Source organism: Acinonyx jubatus, chromosome D3 (genome assembly GCF_027475565.1).
Source record: "Acinonyx jubatus isolate Ajub_Pintada_27869175 chromosome D3, VMU_Ajub_asm_v1.0, whole genome shotgun sequence".
NCBI lineage: Eukaryota > Metazoa > Chordata > Mammalia > Carnivora > Felidae > Acinonyx > Acinonyx jubatus.
In genome coordinates, this window is record NC_069392.1 from 27,862,255 (window position 1) to 27,887,567 (window position 25,313).

Below are 25,313 nucleotides of genomic sequence, written 5' to 3' on the forward strand. Positions count from 1 at the left end.
ACTTAAGACTCGGAATGGTTGAAAGAAGGCAGTTCAGCTAGGGATCTCAAGGACTGAGGACAACACCACACACTAATGTGTTTCCTGGGTTTTCTTTTTGCCTCATATATCTCAGACTTGTAAGTAAAGACGCTGACAGCTGGTAACACCGATGGGAAGCAAACTTCAATGAATGTATAAAAATTGAAATCCTACAGTGTGTTCTCCTACTCAAATAGACTCAAACTAGCAATCACCAACAGAAATCTCCAAATCATTGGAAACTGAACAACACACTTCTAAATAATCCATGGGTCAGAGGGAAATAATAAAAATACCTTGAAGTGAATGAAAATGGAAAGGCAGCATGTCAAAATTTGTGGCATCCAGCTAAAGCTGTGCTGAGAGGGGAATTTGTGGCACTGAAAGCATATGTTAGAGAAGAAGTAAATCTCAAATCATTTATACAAACTCCTATCTTAAGAATTTGGGTGGGGGGGAGCAAAATAAAGCCAAACCAAGCAGAAGAAAAGAAATATCAAAGAGCAGAAATTAGAAGTTAAAAGCAGTAAAATCGTAGAGAAAATCAACAAAACAAACAACTGGCATCTTATTAACAAGATCAACAAAATTGACAAACCTCTAGTAAGTTTGAGAAAGAAGAAAGAGAAGACACAATTTAAAATATCAAGAATAAAACGGGACATAATTACAACCCCTGCAAACTTCAAAAGGATGATAAGGGGGATGATACTATGAACAACTCTACACATGTAAACTTGATTACAGATGAAATGGACTAATTCCCCCAAAACACAACCTAACACAACTGACTCAAAAGTAAATAGGTAACTTGAATAGCCCTGTACCTGGTAAGAAAATTAAACTTCGCAGAAAGAAATGTCCAGGCCTAGTAGTATTGAGGAATTCTAAACATTGAAAGAAAAGCTAATACCAAATGTGCATGAATTTTTTTTTCTAGAAAATGGAAAAGGAGGGAATACTTCCAATTTATGTTACGGGGTTAATATTGATAGCAAAACCAGACAAAGATGGTACCAAAAAAAGACAAATCTCTCAAATCTCTCATATGTATATCTCTCATATACATATAATATCCTTCACTGAATGTTAGCTAATAGAATTAACCCCCTTCAATAAATACATGACAAAATGGAATTGATTACAGAGATGGGAGGCTAGTTCCGTATTTGAAATTTAATCAGCGCATACTTGACCATGCTAAAAAATCACACGTCAGTCAAAGCAGAAAAAGGATTTGACAGTATGTTGCATCCATTCGTGATTAAACTCAGGAACTTAGAATAGAGATGCTTTTCTTCGACTTGCTGAAGAACATCTACAAAAATCCTACTGCTAGTAGTGTGTTTAATGGTGACAGACTGAATTGAATGCTTTTTTCTTAAGTTGGGGAGCAGGGCAAGGATGTCTGTTCTCACCACTCTTATTCATCATAGTTCTGGAGGGTCTAGCCAGGGAAACATGGCAAGAAAAGAAAATAAACGCATGCAGCTTGAAAAGAAAGAAAGAAAACTGACCCTACAAATCAATAAATTGTCAAAAATCTAAAGGAATATACAAAAAAAAAAATCCTAGCACTAATAAGTGAGATCAGTAAAATTGCAAGATATAAGATAAAAGCATGTAAGATATAAGCATAAAAAAATCAATTGCACAGTGCCTGGGTGGCTTAGTCAGTTAGGCATCCATCTTTGGCTCAGGTCATGATCTCGCAGTCCGTGAGTTCAAGCGCTGTGTCAGGCTCTGTGTTCACAGCTCGGAGCCTGGAGCCTGCTTCAGATTCTGTGTCTCCCCCTCTCTCTGCCCCTCTCCTGCTCATGCTCGCTCGCTCCCTCTGTCTCTCTCTCTCTTTGTCTCTCAAAAATAAATAAAGATTAAAAAATTTTTTTAAATCAATTGCATTTTTGTGTACTAGCAACAAACATGTGGATACTTACAGGATTGATATGCTGAAAATTATAAAATACTAATGAAAGTTATAAAAGAAGATGTAAATGAGTGGGGAGACATACCATGTACATGGATTGGAGGACTCAAATAATAAAGATGTCAGTTCTTCCCATATCAATATATGGGACCTAGAATACCTCCATTGTGTAAAAGAATAAAGTGGGAAGAATCAATCTGCCTGATTTCAAGACTTAACTACATAGTTATGGTAGTCACAACCATGATATTGGCAGAGGGATAGACACATAGATCAGTGGAACAGAATGGAAAACCCACAATAGACCCACACAAAATGCCCATCTGAATTTTGACAAAGATGCAGAAGCAATTGAATGGAGGAAAGATAATCTTCCAACAAATTATGCTGGAACAGTTGGACATCCATAGGCAAAGAAAGTGGACATCAACCCAAGTCTCATACTTTATATAAAAATTAACTCAAATGCCTTATGGGCTTATATGTAAAACATAGAGCTATATTTATTGGGGGGAAAGTAGAGAAGTAGAAGAAAATCTTTGGGATCTAGGGCTAGGCAACAAGGACTTGGACTTGACCTTTCCCAAAGGATGAGCCGTAAAAAGAAAAATTGATAAAATGGACTTCAGCAAAAGTACAGAGGGGATGTACAGAGGGCAGACGAGCACATGAGAAGATTTGCAACATCATTAGCCATTAGGGAAGCTCAAATTAAATTCATAGTGAGAAAACCACCTATCAGAGAAACTAAAAAAAAAGGACTAAAAAATGGCAACACCCAGTGCTGGCAAGGATGCTGAGAAGCTAGGTTTCTCATACGTTGCTGGTGGGAATGTAAAATGGCACAGCTACACTGGGAAAGAACTTCACAGTGTCTTTAAAAAGTTGACTTCCAATATCTTGGGTATTTTTCCCAGAGAAATGAAAATTTTGTACACAAATATTTATATCGGTTTATTGGTAACAACCAGAAATCGGGGCAAGGGACATAGGTGTGATTACAAATCGGTAACAGGATTACAAATTGGCAAATCCTAGTGGAAGTGGCAATGTCCTGTGTCTTGACTATGTGAACATAAGTGTCCTGGTTGTGTTTATTGTGCTACAGTTATACTAGCTCTTACTACTGGGGAGTCTGGGTAAAGGGTACATATGGTCTGTATTATTTCTTACAATTACATGTGAATCTACGCTTCAAAATGAAAAGTTTAATTTAAAAAAGCACCAAAACCTCCCAGCCCCTACCATTGATGGGAGAAGACTCAGACCCTTGGTATATGTCCTGCCCAGTGCTCTCTCCCCTGTTCTCCACCCTGTCCACCTCTCCAGCCCTTTACTGTGTCCCCACACAACCTGAATGTTAGTTACTGGCTCTGTAACACAACTCTGGAGCTTCCACACCCCATGGGGCTCCTCTACCCCTAAAACACACAGTGCTCTGCCTTGGGGCCCATGGGCCCAGCATGAAGGGCCTTGCTCAGGGTGGGTGGAGTGAGTGGGTAGGAGAGAGGAGGATGTGGTAGGGACCAGTGTGAGGAGTCCAGCTGGCGGGGCAGGGAGGAGATCCTCTGCCAGGGTGCATGCATAAGGCTGAAGACCAAAATCAAAAGCAGGGTGGTGTATTTTCCTCCTCCACACATAAGGGTCACTAAAATGGCATTATTCTTGGTGTTGATTTTGCATCTCACTTTTTTCCTCATCATGTCATTATATATTATTTGTGAACAGATTTTGAAAGTGGGGTCAGCAGTCCTGGAGGATTGGCTGGCCATTGGGAGAGGGGGTGTGGGGTTGTGGGGGGAGGTGGAGGGCACTGAGCGTGGGTCAGGCAGTCCCAGAAGTGCTATCTATTCTCCTGTGTCTGGCTCTGAAAGCTGTGCTTTGATTGCTTTGGGCCCCCCATGCAGACATCTCCTTTAGGGGCAAGGGAAAGAGAGATTCCATTCTCCACCTTGTAGAAACTCAGAGTTACCTCTGGGTCCACAGACTGTCTCCTGTTGGAGTAAGGTTGGGGTGGATGACTTGGACTGTATCAGGGAATATGCTTGCAGAACGTGAGGTGGAAGTTGGGATGCCATGAGGCTTGGGGCAGCTTTGGGGTTATGAGTGGCCTTGGCAAGGGCTCCTGGTTGCCCTCCCTCATGGCCCTCTTGCCCCCTTCCCGCTGTCCCGGTTCTCTTGGTGGCCCTGAGCAGGTGTATGCCCACGCGGGCGCCTCGCTGGAGGGGAAGATGTACATTACCTGCGGCCGCAGAGGGGAGGACTACCTAAAGGAGACACACTGCTATGACCCAGACAGCAACACCTGGCACAGCCTGGCGGACGGACCTGTGCGGCGGGCCTGGCACGGCATGGCCACCCTCTTGGACAAGCTGTACGTGATTGGGGGCAGCAACAATGATGCTGGCTACAGGAGGGACGTGCATCAGGTGAGCAGAGCTGGGCTGCCCACCTACACATTATTCCCATCCCTTTTATTTATTTTTTTTTTAATTTTTTTTTTTAACGTTTATTTATTTTTGAGATAGAGAGACAGAGCATGAACGGGGGAGGGTCAGAGAGAGGGAGACACAGAATCTGAAACAGGCTCCAGGCTCTGAGCTGTCAGCACAGAGCCCGACGCGGGGCTCGAACTCACGGACCGCGAGATCATGACCTGAGCCGAAGTCGGCCGCCCAACCAACTAAGCCACCCAGGCACCCCTATCCCTTTTAATTGTTATGGATGAAAAATTAATTGTAATGTGTATGCCTTTTTTTAAAATAGACTTTATTTACTAAAGTTTATGTATTTTGAGAGAGAGAGTGGACGTGGGGAAGGGGTGGTGAGAGGGAGAGACAGAATCCCAAGCAGGCTCTCTGCTATTAGTGCAGAGCCAGACTCAGGGCTCGAATTCATGAACTGTGAGATCATACCTGAGCTGAGATCAAGAGTCGGACACTTAAAACCACCCAGGTGCCCAATAGACTTTTTTTTTTTTATGTTTACTTATTTTTGAGAGAGAGACAGAGTTTGAGCAGGGGAGGGGCAGAGAGAGAGGGAGACACAGAACTCAAAGCGGGCTCCAGGCTCTAAGCTGTGAGCACAGAGCCCGACGCGGGGCTTGAACCCACGAACTGTGAGATCATGACCTGAGCCAGTCAGACACTTAACGACTGAGCCGCCCTGGCGCCCCTAGACTTTATTTTTTATAGCAGTTTTAGATTCTTGGCAAAATTGAACAGAAGGTACAGAGATTTCCCATATACCCCCACCCCCACACACATGGTCTCCTCATTGTCAACATCCCCCACCAGAGTGAGACCTTTGTTACAGTCAGTGAACCTACGGTGACGTGTTGTTACCCCAAGTCCAAAGTTTACATTAAGGCTCACTCTTGGTGGTGTACATTCTATGGGTTTGGAAGAATGACATGTATCCACCATTATAGTATCGTACAGGATACTTTCATTTGTTTTTATTATTAAAAACATTAATTATAAAATTAATATAACCACCTTGCAAAATGTTTGAATAATGGATAAGGGTGAGGAAAAGCACCCATAATCCAGCTCAGTGCCACTATTTTTTAGTCCTACCCGTGCATAGTTTCCACCTAATTGTAGGTAAAGAGCATTCCATTCTGCTTCTGGCTAAAGTTTGTTATGGCTGTTTTCCAGTTTAATTCTTGATCTCCATAGCCACCTCTTCTACCTCAGTGGCTCTGCAGAATTCTGTCACGTTGATGCATCATTTGGATTGGTTCAAGTTTTAACTATTTCAAGTAACATAAGTAATATTTGCTTTGTAGAACTTTTCAGGTATTTTGGATTATTTCCTTAGGTGAGAGCCATTCTTCTCAAAGCATGGTCCCAGACTACCAGCATCCAATCACCTGGGAACTTGTTAGCAATGTAGGTTCTCAGGACCCACGCCGGGCCCATGCCCGACCCACTGAATTGGAAACTCTGGGGGCAGGGCTCAGCAAATCTGTTTTTATTTACTTATTTATTTATTTATTTTTAATGTTTGTTTGTTTATTTATTGGAGAGACACAGAGTGCAAGCCGGGGAGGGGAAGAGAGAGAGGGAGACACAGAATCCAAAGCAGGCTCCAGGCTCTGAGCCGTTAGCACAGAGCCCGACACAGGGCTCGAACTCACAAGCTGTGAGATCATGACCTGAACCAAAGTCAGATGCTTAACTGACTGAGCCACTCAGGTGCCCCTCAGCAAATCTGTTTTAATAGGTCTTGAGTGGTAAGAACCCCTGGGCTATAGTGGATTAGTTTCCTATTGCTGCCATGACAGATCACCACCAACTTAATCACTTAAAACAACATAAGCAAGTGTATTCTTACAGTTTGTAGGTCCTAAGTCTGATGCGGTCTCACTGGGCTAAAATCCAGGTGTCATCAGGGTGTCTGTCCTTTATAGAGGCCCTTGGGAAGAATCTGCTCCTTGCTCACTCAGGTTATCAGAATTCAGTTACCCGCGTTTGTAGAACTGAGGTCCCTGTTTCTTTTCTGGCTGTCGGCTAAAGGTCCTTCTTGGCTTCTGGTGGCCTCTGCATTACCTGGCATGGGACCGCTTCATCCTCAGCCAGCAATGGCAGGTTGTCCTTTGACTTCTCTCCTGTTAGACTTTCTCCCCTCTCCTTTCAAGGACTTGTGCAATTAGGTGGGTCCACCCACAATATCCAGGATAACCTCCCCATGTCTAGATCCAAACCCTTAAGCACGTTGGCAAAGTCCCTTTTGCCATGTAAAGTAACACTCACAGATTTTAGAGATTTAGGGCATGGACATCTTTGGAGGGTCACTTTTCTGCCGACCACAGCTGGAGAACCAAGTGTGATTATTAAGTCAAAAAGTAAGATTTTTGTGGCTCTTAGTACACATTGCCAAATAGCTGTCGTGGAGTGTCAAATGCACAGTAGTATGGCTTCATTACACATTTGCCAGCACTGGATCTTGTGATTTTTCTTCCCCCAGTGGCTGCCTGTTGTCAGGGACAAATTTAACTCCTATTTTACATTTTTTGGATTATTAATAGGTTGAACATTTTCCCATGTATTTGTTTACTGTTTGGGGTAATTTTGGAGACATGAGAACGTTGATGGTCATCTCTAGTCAGCAAGTTAACTATTTCCACATTTTATCTGCACTTGCCTCTGTGTTGGGTACTTTGTGGGGCAGTTACTTGGGGTCCTTGTCCTCAGTCAGTTTCAGTCTTATGGAGGGGAGAGAACCCAAGACCTTGGAGAAGAACAGCATGCCAGTGTGCCAACTGGGAGATGCCCACACACCTGGGGCCACAGGCTGGCTGAGGGCCCCGGAGGCAGGGCAGAGCCTGGTCCATGGACAGGACATTTTGACGCTGGCCCCAAACTCTTCCTCCAGGGGAGCCGGGTTTACACATAGCCTGGCTGCATCCCTCAACCTTGGTCTGAATCCAGGGCCTGGCTGAGAGTGCCGCCCTGCCCAGCTGGCCCAGGACGGGCTGGCAGCTCTGTCCCAGCAGGTGTCCAGCTTTACTCTGACCTTGGCTTTGCAGGTGGCCTGCTACAGCTGCACATCTGGGCAGTGGTCGTCCGTCTGCCCGCTCCCAGCTGGACACGGTGAGCCTGGCATCGCTGTGCTGGACACCAGGATCTATGTGCTGGGTGGCCGCTCGCACAACCGTGGCAGCCGCACAGGCTATGTGCACATCTACGACGTGGAGAAAGACTGCTGGGAGGAGGGGCCGCAGCTGGACAACTCCATCTCGGGCCTGGCAGCCTGTGTGCTCACCCTGCCCCGCTCCCTGCTCCTCGAGCCACCTCGTGGGACCCCTGACCGCAGCCAGGCCGACCCGGACTTTGCTTCCGAGGTGATGAGTGTGTCTGACTGGGAGGAGTTTGACAACTCGAGTGAGGACTAGGGCTCCGGCACCTGGTGTCAGAGGGAAGGTGGCAGGAGCTCTGAGGGCAGCAGGTCCTCAAGTGGTCCTTCCTGTTGGCACCGCCTGCTTGCTGGCTCCTGCCACCTATCCTTCACACTAGCCTGCCTGCCGGCCCATAGCAGTTATTTGGGGAGCTCTGCAGATCTGTGGCTGTAATTACCCTACGTTGGGGAATGCTTACAGAGGGCTCTGGTTCTCTGGAGGAGTTGACTGGGCCCACTCCTCCTCAGCTCGGACAGGGTGTGGCGTCACCAGCTGTCTTGGCCTCCCCAGTCCCTGGTTCTAGTCCCTGCTGGGCTGAGAAGGCACCCTTCTCCAAATGGACCTGGGAACTGGCCTCACGGATGAGGGGGCCCGGGCATATTGCGCCCCCTTCCGTGGGCAGGGAGGGGGTGGAGTGAGCCCGTTGCCTGCCTGGCATCTAGGGGTTTGAGCTATTACAAGCTCCCTGGAGAGAGAACAGAGATACATAGAATTGCCCGAGACTGGTTCTAGTAATAAAAAAGATCCCCTACAGCTGGGCTTTTCTGACCCTATGTTGTTGACAAATGAAATAAATCCTCTTACAAAAGGTGTGAATTGTTTTTCTATGGCCATGGCCACACTCCTTTCATAGCCCGTGCAAGCCTGCCCCACCGGGCTTCCCAGGGTCAGAGCTGCTGAGTGGCAGTGGGAAGCCAGGAGCTCCCCTCTGAGGGAGAAGCACAGTACACCCCCAGCTAGTGAGGCTGTTACTGGGAAACCTGGAAACCTACCCTGGTCTGCTGACAAGTGGTCGCTTGGCCTGCTGGAGCACCTTCTCTGGTGAGGTGCTCTTCTCTGAACCTGGGTCCACCTCGATTAGCAATCTCTTGGCCCCAAGTAAAGCCCAGCCTGACATTGAGAAAACTGCCCCATGCCTGGGGAGGGAAGCCCAGTCACGATAGGCTTCCCCCAGCTTGCTGGATCTGAGTGTGGCCGGGATAGGAAGGGGAGAGCTGCATTTCCTGTAGGTTCACTAGCTAGCTGAGTTCTTAGCACACATCTCAAGGGTTATGCTGCTACAGTGGATGGGAACCTCTATGGGCCACCAGCGAATGGGCTGAGCTTCCAGCACCAACCTGGCTTCTCCACAGCTGAGCTTCTACCTGAACATCCTTCCCTCCTGCTGTAGTTTCTGTACTTGCAAACTCCCAACGGCAGGCCTCCCTGCCAGCAACACCCTGCTGGTGATCTGTGACTTCCCAAGTCTCCCGGGCAGAGCATGGGGACAACTGGGGCTTCTTTCTGTACCCCAGTGCCTTGCCCAGAGCCTGAGGCAGCTGGCACCCTGTCGTGGATGGAAGAGAGCAGAGAGGCAGTGTGTGCTACTTGATGGAAGAGGGTAGGATCCAAGTACCCTAAAGACTTTGGGGTGTGGGGTGAGGCCAGTGGGAATTGCTGTGCTGCTCAACACCATATGTATGATCTTCATAGCTGTCTCTTGGGGCTCGGGTACCCCTGTGCAAATATGCCCCCAATCCCTGACCACAACATGATCTCATGCCCTTACACTTCGGGTGGCAATCCTAGTGTTGACCCTAATGGGTCACTTCTAATGGGACAGGATGGCCACATCCTTCAGTGTCCTCTCCCCTGCTCCTTGAGGGGCTCACAGTAGGAACCCAGCATTTCCTGTCTCTGCCACTACCTTGCAGGCCAGGGAGGCAGTTCCTACAGACCCCAGAGTTTCTGGGAAGGAGAAACCAGAAATGCCTACCCCCCTCTGCTGTGCCCCGGGCTTGCTGGTTCCATCCCCCTACCCAGAGCCATCAAGGTGCGGCCACAGCTTTATAAGAGACCTCTGCTCTTCAGGGGAGGAAAGGATCTGTGAGGCCCTGTGGAGCATGGGATGGGGTAGACGCAAGCCCTGAAAGGAGTCTCGCCACTGTCCCATGTGGAGGCATTCATGGCTATCCACCACCGCCCTCCCCCCCCCCCCCCTCCTGTCTCAGGACCTAGGCAGCCTGGGCGCTCCAGCTTGGCAGGCTCTCAGGCCCAGCATTCATACCTTCACTCAGCTCAATCATCCCTCTCTGCAAAATCCTCACCCTCTCAAGTACCCCAGGGAAGCCATCCTGGCTGGAACAGGTAGGCCCAGGCTCTGGACACCATGGTGTGTCTTCTGTGGTTGTTAGTCTGTGGGTGCCTGTGAACCCACAGCTTCCACAGGGCACCAGGCCAGCCATAGGGATGATCACTCACCTGCATTTCTCCATCTCCTGATAGGGATGTGGTGGCTGGGACAGACATGGGCCTTGCACTTGACACCTGAACTTGGCATCGACTAGGAGGTGGCCATGATGGGACACATGTAGGGGACTGTGGGTCTTGAGTGAGGTGAGGCTAGGGACAGTTCTGCAGGCAGTGGGGGGGCAGTCAGATGTGATTAGGAAGACTATTCTGGGTGATACACTGATGGGTGGGTAGAGATTTGAAACATTCATGAAGTCTTGCTGATGGCATGGATTGGGGGCATCATCCAGCTGGTGCCCTTCCCAGAGGTGGGAATTTGGGGGTGGCAAGCAGTTCTGAGGGAAGGGAAAGAAGAGGATGGAGTTTGAGATATCTGTACGTGAACTCAGCCCAGCTGGGGTGAGTGCCCAAAGCCCTGGGGCCTGTGCCTCTAAAGCCAGGAGCTGGGCTACCACAAGCTGCTGGGCAGACCCTGCAGCCACATGGGCCTCTTTTGGCCTCTGTTGCTGGCAGGCTACAGGGGCCTCCATGGGAAGGGCCCCAGCACTGGGAGGGTGCTGCTGAGGTCAGGGCCGTGCCCAGGCGGAGCTGCCCTCAAGTGGCCAGCCTGTTTACTTGTCTCCAAGAAGTGTTTGTGATCTCAGGGGTGCAACTTCCCCTCCCCCCTCCCCTTTCCCTTCCCCCCAGCTCACCTGCCTCTGGCTTCCCTCCTTCACCAGCAAGGCTGAGGGAAGGGCCCCAACCCCTGAAGCTCCCTACCCTGCTCTTCCCATCTCACCCTCCTCTGACCTCCCCTGGACAGGTCTCCCTTCCAGCCAGCCTGGTGATGCCCACAGTCTTGGGCCTTCCAATGGCCATGTTTCCAAGTCCCTCCTTTGGGCCACCTTCTACTCGGATCACCTCCACATAAGTGAGGAAGGACACTGCCTCTCCCTCCTCAGGGAGTCTGTATTCAGCCTGCTCTTCAAGAGAAGACAGGTGCCCCCTCCTGCACAGGTCCTCCCACCAACTCCCAAGTCTGCAAAAGACAAGCTCATCTTTGCTGGGACCAGGATGCCCCCTTTTGTTCCACCCCCAGGCCTGTCTACCTTTCCTGTTCCATGGGTCCTGGGATTGGGTCTGTGCCCCAGAGCACTGGCCACCCCTCTGCTTCCTGGGCCCAGATTTCCTCTTCCTCCCTGTCCCCCTAGGCCCTGTTCCTCTCAACTCACCCCCTCCACCCAACTGCCCCTGCTCCGTTCTATACTGTCACCCCCATTCTTCCTGATGCAGGAACCCCCAGGCCTCCACCCTTGACTCCATCTTTTGGAGTTTTCCGCTGGTGATCCAATAGCCTTCTCAACTAGAATTCTTCAACCAGGCTCACCTTTCACCCCTGGACGGGATTACAGGGTCTCAGTCCTGGAATACTCCCGTCTCCTCCCTCTGCCTTTGCCCCCACCTGCATTTACCTCCACCTTCTATCCGAGCCCACTCTTGGGCCATGCTACCGTCTGGGTACGTGTGCAGTCCGTACCTACGAAGACACCCGTTGCCCAGGCCTCAAGTCCAGACCGAGTTGACCCATAGGCCTCAAGCATCCTGTTCGGGTGTCCTCTGCAAGGTTTGCACGAAGTGAGCAGAAGGAGCCGACAGAACAACCCAGCTCTACAAGGTCTTTGCGTCGGGGAGCAGAGGCCGGCTTGCGGCCTTGACCCGGGCACTCTTTGGGCCGCCCTCCCCCGGCCGGTTCCGACGTCCTGGGGGCCGAGGGAGCTTCCATGAGTTGCGTCCTCATCTCCACCCCCTTTCCCACCCCGGGCCTGGCTGCGCATTGAACGCGCAGGGGCAGCTTCTCTGGTGGGTGGTTGGAGAGGGAGTGGAAAGGCTCGCGGACAGGGGATTCCTTGGGCGCCCCCCCCTCCCCCGCGCTGGACCCTCCCTCTTTCAAAGTTCCGCGGGCCTCCTCCAAGTTCGCCCCCAAGTTTGCTAGCGGCCGCGTGGGGGCGGGGGCCGCGCGGAGGGGCGGTGGCGCGGCCGGAGGGTGGGGTCTGGCGCGCGGGGCGGGCGCTGCCGCCTGGCCGGCCGCGGCTGGCCCGGGATCAGGGAGCCGATGTGGAATTTCCTGCCCGGCCCGGCGCCCCTCCTGCCGCCCCCCGCCCGGCCGCGCACTCCGCTTCCGGCCGCTCTCGCTGCGGCCGCACCCGCGCCCGCCCCGCGCCTGCCCCGCGCCGCATGGAGGGCGCAGGGCCCCGGGGGGCCGGGCCGGCGCGGCGCCGGGGAGCCGGGGGGCTGCCGTCGCCGCTGCTGCCACCGCTGCTGCTGCTGCTGCTCTGGCTGCTGCCCGGCCCCGCGGCGTCCCAGGAGCTGAACCCGCGCGGCCGCAACGTGTGCCGTGCTCCCGGGTAGGAGCCCGGCCTGGCTGGGGGAGGGGGTCGAGGGGGACGCTAGGGGCCGAGGGGAGGGGGCACCCGGGACCTTCCTAAGCTAAACGCTCTAGACCTTTTCGCCGCCCTCGCCGACGCAGACTCCTCTCCAGGCCGAGCCTGGGCACCCGGCCACAACGGTGCATCCGAGGATACCCCAGACGAGAAGTCAGCCGATGGGAGAACGGAGTGCAGTAGGCGCCCCGAAGGGTGACAGACGGTGTCTGAGATTTCAGACCTTGAAAAAGGAACCCTTGGGCCGGGTTGTGAAGGCCATAGGGAGAAGTCGGGGAAGGGCATTCCAAGCAGATGGAAGAGTATGTGCAAAGTGCAAAGGCCCCGGGCACGAGTGTGGCTCGAGGCGGGAGGGAGGGTGAAGGTCGAGTGGAGATGGAGCAGCGCTCCTGAGAGGTGGGAGCCGACGCATCTTGAGGCTGGCAGGACTCCGAAGGACAGATTTGTATCTTAGAGGCAGGCGCGGGTGGGAGGAGGATGGTGATGGAGCTCGCACTGAGGAGCCTGCGCTCAGAGTGGACCAGAAGCGGGATTCAAAAAGACAATGACGTGCACCACAGTCGGAAAGATGTGGAAATCCCGGTGGGGATTCTGGGTGCGCGGAAGGGCCGCGCAGACGGGACGCCACGGGGTGTCGGTTGGGGAAGCCAGCGTGGGACAGGCAATGGGCAGGCCCCGCGGAAAAGTGGCGGGCCGAAGATCTTGCGCGGAGGGAAAAGAGCGGAGGACAGACGCTAGGAGTGGGCGCAGAGGTCAGAGGACTTGGTCGGCGGGTCAGGGGCCACAGCGAGGTCAAGAACAACTCCGCTCTCGGGATCAAGGAGCTGGCGTATGGGGGTGCCTTGGTGCAAGTTGGGGGGCGCCGCGCGGGTGGGAAGCTGGAGAGGCGGCCTCGGGACTCCGGTCTGGGTTCCGTCGGGGGGCCCTGAGCCGCAGGGCTATGGGAGGCCGCGTCCGGGGGCTTGGCAGTCGCCGCAGACAAGGGGCTGCAAGGGGGCCGCGCGGGGTTTCCGAGCTCGGATCCCGCGGCGCACAGACCCCTCCCCACTGTGAGCCCCGCCTCCGGGGCGGGGGCCGGCCTGGCCCGCCATCTGCTTCACATCGACGCCGCCGCCGCCGCCGCCTCCCGGGCCTCCCCGGCCCCAGGAATGCAGTGGCAGTGGCGGGCGGGGCCGTGCCTGGAGAGGGGGAGGGCGCGATCGCTGACGGCCTTGTCTCTCCGCCTCAGTCCTCCTTCCCCGATGGGGCTCCGTGCTGGGGGATCCGGTGGCAGGCTCAAGCTGTCGGGAGCCTGAGCCCTTCGCTCCATGTCCGGTTGCCTGGACGCCTCCCCATGAGGCGGCCTGTTTCAGTAGCCCAGAGCCCGGAGTTGAATTTCGGAGCCAGATGCCACCTCTCCCCACCTGTGTGGACTGGGAACAAATCGCTTAACCTCTCTGAGCCTGACTCTGACCCTGTCAAATGGGGTTAGTGGTGGTGTCCCCCTCATGGGGTGGAGAGGGGAAGACTGATTTTGTGTGGAGCTGGTTAATGGGAAGGACGGCCACTCTGGGCACTGTCCACTCAGGGTCTGGGCCATCTCTTTCAATACCCTTCCAAGGCTCCCACACGCGGTTCCTTTTCCCCAGAGGCAGGAGAACCTGAAGAGGGGAGCGGATGGGCAGCCAGTAAAATCCCATGCACCTACTGTGATTGGAGCAGCGATACAGCGGCCAGGACAAATGTCACTGTCCTCGCAGTGGAGGAGACTTACAGAAAGTCATCTGATATTTAGCAAGTGCTGGGTAGGAAGTGTTCAGTTGGGGAGCGCTGTATTCTTTAAGGTGATCTGGGGAGACCCACGGGGAGGTGATGAGTAGTCAGAGGTTTGCAGGAGAGGAGGTGGAGCCCTGCAGTGCCTGGGGCAAGGCTCTAAGTGCAAAGGGCTTGTTGGAAGTACAGAAAAGAGCCATGGGGGCGGGGCAGAGCCTGGGAGGAGGATGGTGGAGGAGAAGTGGAGGAAGAATGAGGATGGGCAGGCCACAGTGGGTCTTTTTCTCTGAGGGACACGAGAACCCCCAGGGGCTTTACACCCAGGAGGGGTGGGATCTGACCATGTTCAGCTGCCAGGTGGCAGATGAACAGGGCTTACTTAGGCGGGTAAAAGGGAGAACCAGTTAGGAAGTCATCCAGGAGAAACCAGGGAGAGCGAGGTGGGCTCTCACAAGGCTTGGGCAGAGCAGGGAGAAGTGGCTCATCCCTTCTTAGATCCAGTTTGGAGAATAGAGCGGCATGGTTCCCTATGAATCAGGTGTGTGCTGTGAGTGGAGTCTCAGTCACCACAGAGTGGGTGCTCTGGGGTTTCAGCCTCCCCACCTGCAAGGATGGAGCTACCTGAGATGGGGAAGGCTCCTCTGGGGGGAGGCTAGGAGTTCAGTCTGGGGAGGTGGGCCCCACTAGAGAGAGGGCTCTGAGCATTTGCAGTGCCTCATCTAGATGTGACCCAGGGGAGCATCCTGAGGGAGTGGACAGAGGAGAGGTGAGGACAGAGCCAAGGAGGGGGACAGAAACCAGAGGAGGGGTGTCCACGGGGCAGGTGGAAAGCAGGGAAGTATGGGATTCCAGGTGATGGTGGGCAGAGGAGCCTCCAGGCTGGATTGGAGAGAGAATGAGGACAGACATTGGCACAGTGAGCAAGCAGTTCAGTTCTTTGAAACGGGTGCTTTGCTGTAGGTTCAAGATCACACGGTTTGAATCATGGCAGTTTTGTTTACAGTGACTGTGATCTCTAGAGGGGGCAGCCCGAAGCAAGGCGTGCTTGCTAAGGGGCCTGGCCCGACCTGCAGCCTGGCTCCTGAGGGTCTCACCAACTTACAGTTTGAGTGTGGGAACTGTCCCCTGCACCAGGCCATTTTTCTCATCTCAGTTTTGTAAGTTCTTGAGAGGGTGGGCTTGCCACCTGTCTTGTCTGCCAACCCGTCCCAGAAGGAAAAGCAGCTATCCCATAGGCTCCTCCTCATGCTCTTGCTGAATTCCCATGGGGCTCCCTCCTTGCTGGGGGTAGAGGGTGTTAGCTCTGCTGGGGTGGGACCTGGGTGCCTCCCATGCTGGGGGTGAACTTAGGTGAACTCAGGGGGCTTCCTGGAGCCTGCACAGCATGGACTGGAGAGCAGACTACAGCCTTGGCTGAGCTCTTAGTTTGTGCTTTCTGAATACTCCAGCCAGATCCATGGGCCCCTTTCTATAAATAAGGAGTCTGAAGGTCAGAGAGGTTAAGTTCTGTGCCCAAAGTCACACAGTCATCAAATCCAGCTTAATGTGGCCCTGACACCAGACTCCTAGCCACAGAGCCATGTGGCCAGGACAGAAAGTGGTCAGTGCTTCCAGGGCCATCACCATCCCAGCTGGCCAGCTGGCAAGGCCGCCTACACAAGGGACACCTACAGAGGCTCCCCACCCAGAAACCTGGGCTCAGAACTGGCAGAAAAGGCAGGAGGGTGATAGGCTGGAAGACCTGGCTCTCCCCTGAAGATGGGCATGTATGCATCCTGTGGCCAGGCTGGGTGGGTGGAAAAGCCTGGTGAGGGGTGTGGGAAAGCCAAGCCTGCTTTGTGTTTCTGGGTCTGGTTTCCAGTTTCTTTGTGGAAAATAAGCTGGGCCCATCCCTTGCAGGCTGGGATTTTATGATTCCTGTTCCCAAGGTTCCTCATCTTTGGACTGAGGGAGAATCAAACCGTTTGTGGGGGGGGGGGGTGGCATCCCAGGTGTGGCATTGTTCTCTGCTGGGGAGGGGATAGGGGGCATTTTGACGGGCACGATATGGACACCTGCAGCCTTTCCCTTCCCAGCTGGTCCCACCCACCAGGGTCTCACGCCTCCTCCTTACTGCCTCCCAACACCACATCCTGGTTCTAGATCAGACTCCTGAAGGGGCATACTCCTTTTCTCAAATAGCAATGGCTGCTCTGTGACTTCAGGATCTGGGTGAAGTTCTAGGTCTGCTGGGACCCACGAACCTGCAGCCTGAGTGTCCATTCCTTCTTCTCAGCCTCCTTTGTTCCCCAAATGTGGACACATCCCCTGTGAACCCCCACTCGCCCTCTCGAGTGGCACCTTTCACTCTGGCAGGGCCTCCAAACTTTTGTGCCCAGGGGTTTGGGAGGCTGTACTATCCTGAAATGCAACAGTTCTGTTATTTACTTCCTACTGAGCTAACGTCATGTACCTTGTAAAACCAAATAAAATTACAATAAGATGTTTAAAACACATAAGTAGATGCTCTAATATCTCCTCCCTCCATTCTAAGTCTTGCCCTGGTGCTCTGGAGCCCTCACTGTTTTGCTTTCCTTGCTGTCATGAAGGACTCCCAGGGTGTGCCCTGCCCCTCCACCGAGTGGACACCAACCGGGTATCCAGGTGTGCCTGTCAGGCCCCACCAGTCCCAGCTGTCCAGGTCACAGCTAGATTCTGACACCCATCTGGCTGGACCCCCACCTCCAGTGATGTCACTTTAAGCAGGTCCTGGAGACTCAAGGACCTCTCTCACCAGCCCATTCTGGGACACCTGGGGTTCTTTTCTCAGGCCTAGTTGGAGTGGGGGTGGATCACAGAGGAGTTAGGTGGAATGGGGAGGGGAGGGAAGACCCTTTATAGAAGGGACTGAGAAGTTCTTGGAGGTTAGATCTCTTGGTGGTCTGCCCTCTGCGGCCTCCCATTGTCTGCTCCCCAGGGCTGGAGTGTGTGTCTTATTTGCTGGAAATCTGAACCTACAGCAGTACCTGGCATATGGCAAGGCCTCCATAACCACCTCCCCAGGGCAGGGTGGATGTTGCTGGGGAGCCCTAGCAAGGACAGGGGTTGGGGCTCAGGCTCAGGAGCTCTTTCTTTGCCTGCAGCTCTCAGGAGCCCACGTGCTGCACCGGCTGGAAGCAGCAGGGGGACGAGTGTGGGGTCGGTGAGTGGGGCACACTGGGGACCTGGGCAGGGGGTGGGGGCACGGAGAGGAAGAGGGGATAGTGTGGGGGCATCACACGCGGCAGCTGAGACCCGTTTTGTCCGCAGCGGTGTGCGAAGGCAACTCCACGTGTTCGGAGAATGAGGTGTGCGTGCGGCCTGGCGAGTGCCGCTGCCGCCATGGCTACTTCGGTGCCAACTGCGACACCAGTGAGCTAGGATCCGGGTGGGCGCTGGGTAGTGGGGCAGAGCCTGTGAGTGGGAGCGGTCTGATCCGGGAAAGGGATCCAGCATGGGGGGAGGGTCCCCAAAGGCGGAGGGCGGGACGCGGGTAGGTTCTGGCTGGATCTGGGCTCCCTCGAGAGCACCCTGGCCTCACACCCTTTCCGTCCGCTCCTGCAGAGTGCCCGCGCCAGTTCTGGGGCCCCGACTGCAAGGAGCTGTGTATCTGCCACCCGCATGGGCAGTGCGAGGATGTGACAGGCCAGTGTACGTGTCACGCGCGGCGCTGGGGCGCACGCTGCGAGCATGCGTGCCAGTGCCAACACGGCGTGTGCCACCCGCGGAGCGGCGCGTGTCGCTGCGAGCCTGGCTGGTGGGGCGCTCAGTGCGCCAGCGCGTGCTACTGCAGCGCCACGTCGCGCTGCGACCCACAGACGGGCGCGTGCCTGTGCCACGCAGGCTGGTGGGGCCGCAGCTGCAACAATCAGTGCGCCTGCAACACATCGCCGTGCGAGCAACAGAGCGGCCGCTGCCAGTGCCGCGAGCGTACATTCGGCGCGCGCTGCGAGCGCTACTGCCAATGCTTTCGCGGCCGCTGCCACCCTGTGGACGGCACGTGCGCCTGCGAGCCTGGCTACCGTGGCAAGTACTGCCGGGAGCCGTGCCCTGCCGGCTTCTACGGCCTGGGCTGCCGCCGCCGGTAAGCTCGGGCCCCTGGCTGGGGAGGGGAGGAGGGGGGCGGAGCGCCGAAGGGGACCGGGGTGAGGTGGCTCTGGGCCCCGCCTAGCCTCCCGCCCCTTCCCCAGATGCGGCCAGTGCAAGGGCCAGCAGCCTTGCACGGTGGCCGAGGGCCGCTGCCTGACATGCGAGCCAGGCTGGAACGGCACCAAGTGTGACCAGCCATGCGCCACCGGCTTCTACGGCGAGGGCTGCGGCCACCGCTGCCCGCCGTGCCGCGACGGGCATGCCTGCAACCACGTCACCGGCAAGTGCACGCGCTGCAACGCGGGCTGGATCGGCGACCGGTGAGCAAGCAGCCCATGCCCGAACGTATCCCAGGCACGCAGCCCCAGCCCCGCCAATCCCCGAATGCTCTCCGCGGAGCGCACTATGGGCTTTCGGTTTGTTTGCTTCCGTTTCCACTGACTCCCTGTCCCCGCGTTCCGAGGTGCGAGACCAAGTGCAGCAATGGCACTTACGGCGAGGACTGTGCATTCGTGTGCGCCGATTGCGGCAGCGGCCACTGCGACTTCCAGTCGGGGCGTTGCCTGTGCAGCCCCGGAGTCCATGGGCCCCAGTGAGTGCCCAGGGACCCAAAGGGGGTTAGGGGATATGTACTCCTCACAGGGCTCCAGCTACACCCCAGGTGCTGCTATGGTGACCGACTAAATGAGACCCGACTAGACTAGGCCCTTCAGCCTAGATCCGCTTACCGCAGCTAGGGAGTCCTGTCAGACTCTTTGGGGCCATTTCCTGCTCTGGTGTGCAGCCGGTGCTCAGAGAAGGGGTTGGCAACCAGTTCGGCCTGTGGTCAGTGGGCTCCTGAGGACTGCACGACTGAGGTGACCCCAAGCTGGTGCAGACAGAGCAGAGACCTCCACTTATAGCCAAGGGCCTGGTCTGGCAGCCCCTCTTCTCACCCACCCAAGAGTCAGCCCCAGAAGTGGACACTGAGTCTGGGTGACCACAGGCCCTGTCTCCCAGACCCCATCCCGCTGGTTGTGCAACGTATCATTTCCAAAACATTGATCGTTCAGTGTGTGCCTGGCGGTGGTGGTGGGCGTCAAACCCCAGAGAATAGAGCTAGAGAACCTGGCTCTGGAACCCGGGCTGGCTCGCGGCAGGGGCGAGGGCAGGTGGCATCACGGGGTGGGGGGGCTGCTGTGGCCCTCCCTGATCCCGTGTCCCCGTAGCTGTAACCTGACGTGTCCGCCTGGGCTCCATGGCGTGGACTGCGCCCAGGCCTGCAGTTGCCACGAGGACTCGTGCGACCCGGTCACTGGTGCCTGCCGCCTGGGTGAGTGGTCGAGGGGGACATCGTATTGAGGGGGACGCAAGGAGTAGCGGCACCCACGCTGACCCCGGTGCCCTCCCATACAGAGACCAACCAGCGCAAGGGCGTGATGGGCGCGGGCGCGTTGCTTGCCCTGCTCCTCGGCCTGCTGCTCTCGCTGCTCGGCTGCTGCTGCGCCTGCCGCGGCAAGGACCCGGCGCGCCGGTGAGGCCCGACGTCGTCCCGCTGTCTCGGGTTCAGGCCGAACTCTCAGTGGCACTGCGCGCCCTTCCCTAGGCCGCTCCAGGCCCCTGCTCCGCCCGGGGATGTGGCACTGCCTATCTTTAGCTCAGGCCCCGCCCTTCCTGTGTCTGGGCTCCAGCAGAGATCAAACTGTCCCATCCAGGCCCCGCCCCACCCCTTTACTCAGGCCCCGCCCCCGCAGGGAGCTCACGCTCGGGAGGAAAAAGGCGCCGCAGCGACTGTGCGGGCGCTTCAGCCGCATCAGCATGAAGCTGCCCCGGATCCCGCTCCGCAGGCAGAAGCTGCCGAAGGTTGTAGGTAAGATATCCGCACGGGGTCTCTGGGGGAACACTTCCCGATGCAGGAGGCTGTTGGGAAATGGGTGTGAAGGAGTCGGTGTAGGAAATGCGGGCCTCGAGTGTTGGTGTGGGTGGGCTGGGGAGGGATGGAAAGAGGGTCTCCTGAGGTAGGCGAGCCCGGGGAGGAAGGACGGAGTGCTTGGTGTGCAGGCAAATGTGGGAGGTTTGGGCCCTGTCTGGGTGAGTGATGGTGATTGCATCTGGAGTGTGTGGACATGCCGGTGGGCAGAACCCCTACAATCTGTAGCAGTGCACTAGAAGTCTTGGTGGGTAGCTGCAGGTGAACGGGGGTTGGGGCAGGGGAAACTTGTGCATGGAAATGCCCTGTCACAGGGAGGACTCCTCGCCCCCCCCCCGCCCCGCCCCCTGCCCACCTAGATCCCCTGCAGTGCTCTGGGTCCTTCCTGGAAAGTGGGCAGGCTGGTCTCCCGACTCTCAACCCTAAGTCAGGACTCCACGTGCAGACTCTCTCCGTCTGCACTGACACACCAGGAGTGGACTCCCTTTTTGCTATTTGTTTCTGAAGATGAAGGGAGATAAAGATGGAGACAGCTGAGAAAACCCCTTGGTCCACTCAGCAGAGTGCGATCTGTGGACACAGGTGTGGGGCTGGACCCCACATCTCAACTGTGAAAGGCAGATAGGCCAGCTGGCCTCTGAGATTCCCCCACTTGTTGGGGCTAGGCCCCGGGGGTTCAGTCTGCTGAAATGGGCTGAGCCAAAGGGTGGTCTCACCACTGCACATTTGAGCTGGGAAAAAAACCAAAAAACCTCATGTCTTTCTGGGTCCTACAGGGCAGGGTCCAAACATGGCTTGGAGGCCCTGATGGCCTGTCCCAGCCAGGTGTTCTCTCCAGCCCTCTCTTTCCAATGCTTCAGCCCATCCTTGTTCAGCTCCCTAGCAGCACACACTAACCCTGCACCTTTGACTACGTTGTTTCCCCTTATTTCTTTTTACTAGTTCACCTCTACCCATTCTCCCATCTTGTTTTGGTCTAGTGTCATTCTGCCTGGTGAATTGCCTGCTCCACCCACAGTCTTAGGATAGGACTGTTCTTGGTTACTCTGTCATTTGTTGCAGGAGGGCTAGTGAGGGCACAGGCTGGAACAGGGCAGGGCCCCTGGCAGCTGTGCCTCCCTCCTTCCCCAGTGGCCCACCACGACCTGGATAACACACTCAACTGCAGCTTCCTGGAGCCACCCTCAGGGCTGGAGCAGCCCTCTCCATCATGGTCCTCCCGGGCCTCCTTCTCTTCCTTTGACACCACTGATGAAGGCCCTGTGTACTGTGTACCCCATGAAGGTGAGCACTGCCCTGCTTGGGCCTCCCTCCAGCCCAGTGAAATGTTTCAGCTGAAAAGGTTTCTGTGCTCTGAGGCACGGGCAGCACGGGAGGAAGGGCGTGGTGATACTCCTAGCTAGGGGTTGGACACAGAGCTGAGGCTGCAGAATGGGGTTCTGTGCTGCTCAGCGCTGGACTGGGGTAGGGTCTGGGGAGGTGGGTGGGCTCTTCTGTCTCTAGCCACAGCCCAGATTCACTTCTTTGGGAGACCGTTCATAGAGAAGGTTCTGGGCCTAGGTAGAAGATGGCAGAGGAGAGAGGAGCAGGGGTCTATGGGATATGGGGGCACACTTTTGCCTGAAGCTTTGGCCCACAAACACCTGGAAGGAGCTTGACTAGCTGTGGCCTTGGCCTCTCTCCTTTCCTATCCTCCTGGGTGACCTTGAGCAGGCAACTAACCTCTCTGAGCCTTAGAAGCCTTATCTCTTTATGAGGAATAATGAATCACCTAACAGGTGTTCCAGAATCATATCTGATGATCCGACTTCCCCTCCCACTCGGGTTTGGGGATGTGGTGGGAAGGGATGCAAGGCCAGGCCCAGGTTGGGGCTTCAGCCTCAGGAACGTGCCCTTCATCCCCCAGGACCAGGCTTCACACCCTGGGTCTCAGAACGAAATTTGTGGTTGGTGCTATGATTTCGCCAGGCATGTCTGGATACCAGGGCGACTGAGCATCAGCTGGGGTGGGGAAGAGGAGGAAAGGCAGGGTTTTGCTTGAAGGCTGGATGGCCCAGCTCTCTGTGGAGGCCGTGACTGTCAGCTCTTCTTCCCTTGTCAGAGACCGCAACGGACAGCAGGGACGCGGAGCCCCCCACAGCCCCTTCGGAGGCACTGGCGTCATCCCCCGCTCTGGTGACCACGCTGGCTTCCGCAGAGGAGGCGACGCCCCTCCCCCCGTCCTCTGACAGCGAGCGGTCGGCATCGAGCGTGGAGGGGCCCGGCGGGGCGCTGTATGCGCGCGTGGCCCGGCGCGAGGCCCGGCCGGCCCGGGCCCGGGGCGAGGCTGGAGGCCTGTCGCTTTCGCCATCTCCCGAGCGCAGGAAGCCGCCTCCACCCGACCCTGCCACCAAGCCCAAGGTGTCCTGGATCCACGGCAAGCACGGCGCCGCTGCCGGTGCGCCTTCTCCGCCACTCTCGGGACCCGAGGCTGCGCCCAGCCCCACCAAGAGGAAACGGACGCCCAGCGACACGTCGGCGCGGCCGGATGAGCCCAGCAGCCCCCGGGCCCGTGACCCGACGCCTCGGCCCCCGGGGCTGGCGGAGGAGGGGCCTGCCCTCGCCTCCCCCTCGCCGCCTAGGGCTCGGGCGCGGGGCCGCGGCCCTGGCCTCTCAGAGCCCACGGACGCTGGCGGTCCCCCGCGCGGAGCGCCCGAGGTCGCCTCCATGCTGGCCGCGGAGCTGCGCGACAAGACTCGCAGCCTGGGCCGCGCCGAAGGGGCTACGGTCGCGCAGGGTCCCCGAGAGAAGCCGGCGCCGCCGCAGAAGGCCAAGCGATCGGTGCTGCCTGCCTCGCCTGCCCGCGCGTCCCCCGCGCCGGAGGCCCCGGGGCCCGAGAAGGCGGCAGCCGGCGCGCCCGCGCCAGACACCCCCAGGAAGAAGACCCCCATCCAGAAGCCGCCGCGCAAGAAGAGCCGGGAAGCGGCGGGCGACCCGGGCAGGGCGGGCGCGCCCACCCTGTAGCAGGCGGCAGCCCGGCCGTGCCCGCAGATTCCCCAGGCTTAGAAGCGCTGCTTGCCACCCCGCGTAATGCGCCAGCCCCGCGCGCCCCGCGGCGGCCGGGGCACGGCGGCCTCCCGGGGCTTCGTACCGGAGCAGCCAGGCGGGAGGCTGGGTCTCATTGGCTCAGGCTCCAGCGGCGGCTCCTGGATTGGAGCACTGCTCTCGGGCGGGAAGGTCCCATTCCATTGGTCGAGGCCTGACAGGGGCTTAGCTGGCGATTTCCTTCCCATTGGCCGAGGGCTCCGACCAGTCAGGGTCTCAAAGGTCGAAGACAGGAGGGTTCGGCCTGGAGATCACCTCTTACGGGCCCAGAGTGCACTCGGCCGGGGCTACCTTCTCATTGGTCGAGGCCAGAAGCATTTCTGTCTCGACTGCCTCATTGGCCAAGGCCTGGCGCCTCTGGCTGGAGGGCTTTTTCCTTGATCGTAGCCGAGGGCTACTTCCCTGGCCAGGCCTCAGGGCATCTGTCTGGAGCCTGGGGAGGAGAGCTGGTCTCTGCTCCCCAAAGGGCTCAGCGTCCCCGGGGCCCGGCCTGGCCCCCCACTTCCCCTTCCTGCGCCCCCAGCCTCCCTAGCCCCGGCCCCTCAGCTGTCGAGCTGGTTTTGATGGCCTCCCACCACCCCATATGCCGCGGGAATCCGAAGGGCAACTCCAGTAGCCCGAGGAGATGTATTTATAGGCCCCCGGCAGGGCTGCTCCCACCCCATCCGGGTGCCCCAGGATGGGCTCCTCCCGGCAGGGGCTTGGCCAAAGCTTTCTTAATAAAGTGCCTTTTTTTTCTCCTGTGCTTTGCCTGCTTCCTATCTAACCTTCCTCCTGCAAGGTTCCTTCCTCAGAGAATTTGTGTGACCTTTTCTAGCCTGCACTCACCCACAAGACTCCTCTACCTAAGCAGAACCTGGAAGCCCAGGTGTGGCTCTCCAGGGGCTAAGCTGGATGTGGGTTGTGTCCATCCGCCCATCATTTCTTTATCAAGTTTATTGGGCACCCACCTTGGGCCACTCCATTCTCAACTAGCAGCCTGGGAGTCCCTTGGCTACAGGGAGCTTGTACGTGGGGCTGACCTGTGCTGCTCCCAGTGGCCAGTGCTGTTACACTTGGGGGCACCGAGCTGTTTGGTGTGGCTGGTACAGGTCAGAGGCTGGGGCCAGGGGCAGTGGGCCACAGGCACAGCTCCAGCAGGGCCTCACCAGGCACAAACAAGATGGTCTGGCCCTGCACAGAGCCCTGCTGTCTGCCTCAATGGGCTCCTTGTCCTCAGCCGGAAACTCTCACCCTCCCGCCCTCCCCACCAGGCTGAGGGAGGTGGGGGAGAGGGAAGGGAGTGTGCCTGGCCCAGAGCCCTGGCTGGCCTCGCAGGCAGTCCCTGCTCTGGCCTGGCCTTTTATCTGTGAGCATTTGCCGCCCACCCCCCCCCCCCCCCAATGTCTTCACTGCTTCTGGCCCTCAGGCAGGCCTCCCAAGTGACCTTCCTTGGCCACAGACCCCTTACCTTTCTATGGCACCCACTGGCCTCTGTCCATCTTGGCTCCTCCCACCCCCCTGCCTCTGCCCAGCAGGTCTCTTTTCATTGTGATGCCCAGCTCTTTTGATCAGGAGATTCTGCCAAGATTCTCCAATCTTCTCCCCAACCCCACCCTACAGCTCCCAGTGTGGCATGAGGTCTGACCAATGCTGGCAGCTCAGAGATCTCACCTGGCAAGTCTCCTGCCCTCTGGCCAGATACCACATTGAGGTCAACTTTAGTGACCCATATGGGGGCTCAGCCACCTGAGTGGAGATGGCCTCATGCCACAGGCGGGACATCTGATGTGGTTTGCATGGACATAGTCCCAGCATTTGGCCTGGTCGGGCAGCACGTGGAATGCAGGCTTCCCTCTGGCCAGCCAGGCACCCTCCCAGCCATGGCCCTGTGGCTGGCCGCCTCTGATATATTCGGGCACCGGGCCATGCTGGCTGCTGGGGTTGAGAACACAGGCTTAAAGTTGGCCAGGAAGGGCA

At 56.5% G+C, this 25,313-nt stretch overlaps 2 protein-coding genes across 6 annotated transcripts in view; both read left to right on the forward strand.

Annotated features, from left to right (window-relative positions):
• KLHL22 (kelch like family member 22) overlaps window positions 1-8,439 on the forward strand; it is a 40,127-nt gene extending 31,688 nt beyond the window's left edge. For both annotated transcript variants that reach the window (XM_027049604.2, XM_027049605.2), the window contains exons 6-7: window positions 4,144-4,377; window positions 7,482-8,439. In XM_027049604.2, coding sequence (XP_026905405.1) covers window positions 4,144-4,377; window positions 7,482-7,847 — 600 coding nt within the window. In that variant the 3' untranslated portion in view covers window positions 7,848-8,439. The remainder of the gene's footprint in view (window positions 1-4,143; window positions 4,378-7,481) is intronic.
• A 3,737-nt stretch (window positions 8,440-12,176) lies between these two features.
• Window positions 12,177-24,099, forward strand: SCARF2 (scavenger receptor class F member 2). Of its 4 annotated transcripts, none has more exons than XM_027049614.2 (11): window positions 12,177-12,466; window positions 17,377-17,435; window positions 17,543-17,644; window positions 17,837-18,356; window positions 18,463-18,681; window positions 18,825-18,953; window positions 19,570-19,673; window positions 19,757-19,874; window positions 20,080-20,210; window positions 21,333-21,554; window positions 22,372-24,099. In XM_027049614.2, the coding sequence occupies exons 1-11, from the start codon at window positions 12,297-12,299 to the stop codon at window positions 23,271-23,273; spliced, it is 2,676 nt and encodes an 891-aa protein (XP_026905415.1). In that variant the 5' UTR covers window positions 12,177-12,296; the 3' UTR covers window positions 23,274-24,099. The 4 variants fall into 4 exon arrangements, with proteins under 4 accessions (XP_026905415.1, XP_026905416.1, XP_026905417.1 ...); XM_027049615.2 differs by having other exon boundaries at window positions 12,179-12,466; window positions 20,095-20,210; XM_027049616.2 differs by having other exon boundaries at window positions 12,180-12,466; window positions 21,402-21,554.
• Window positions 24,100-25,313: the final 1,214 nt, after the last annotated feature.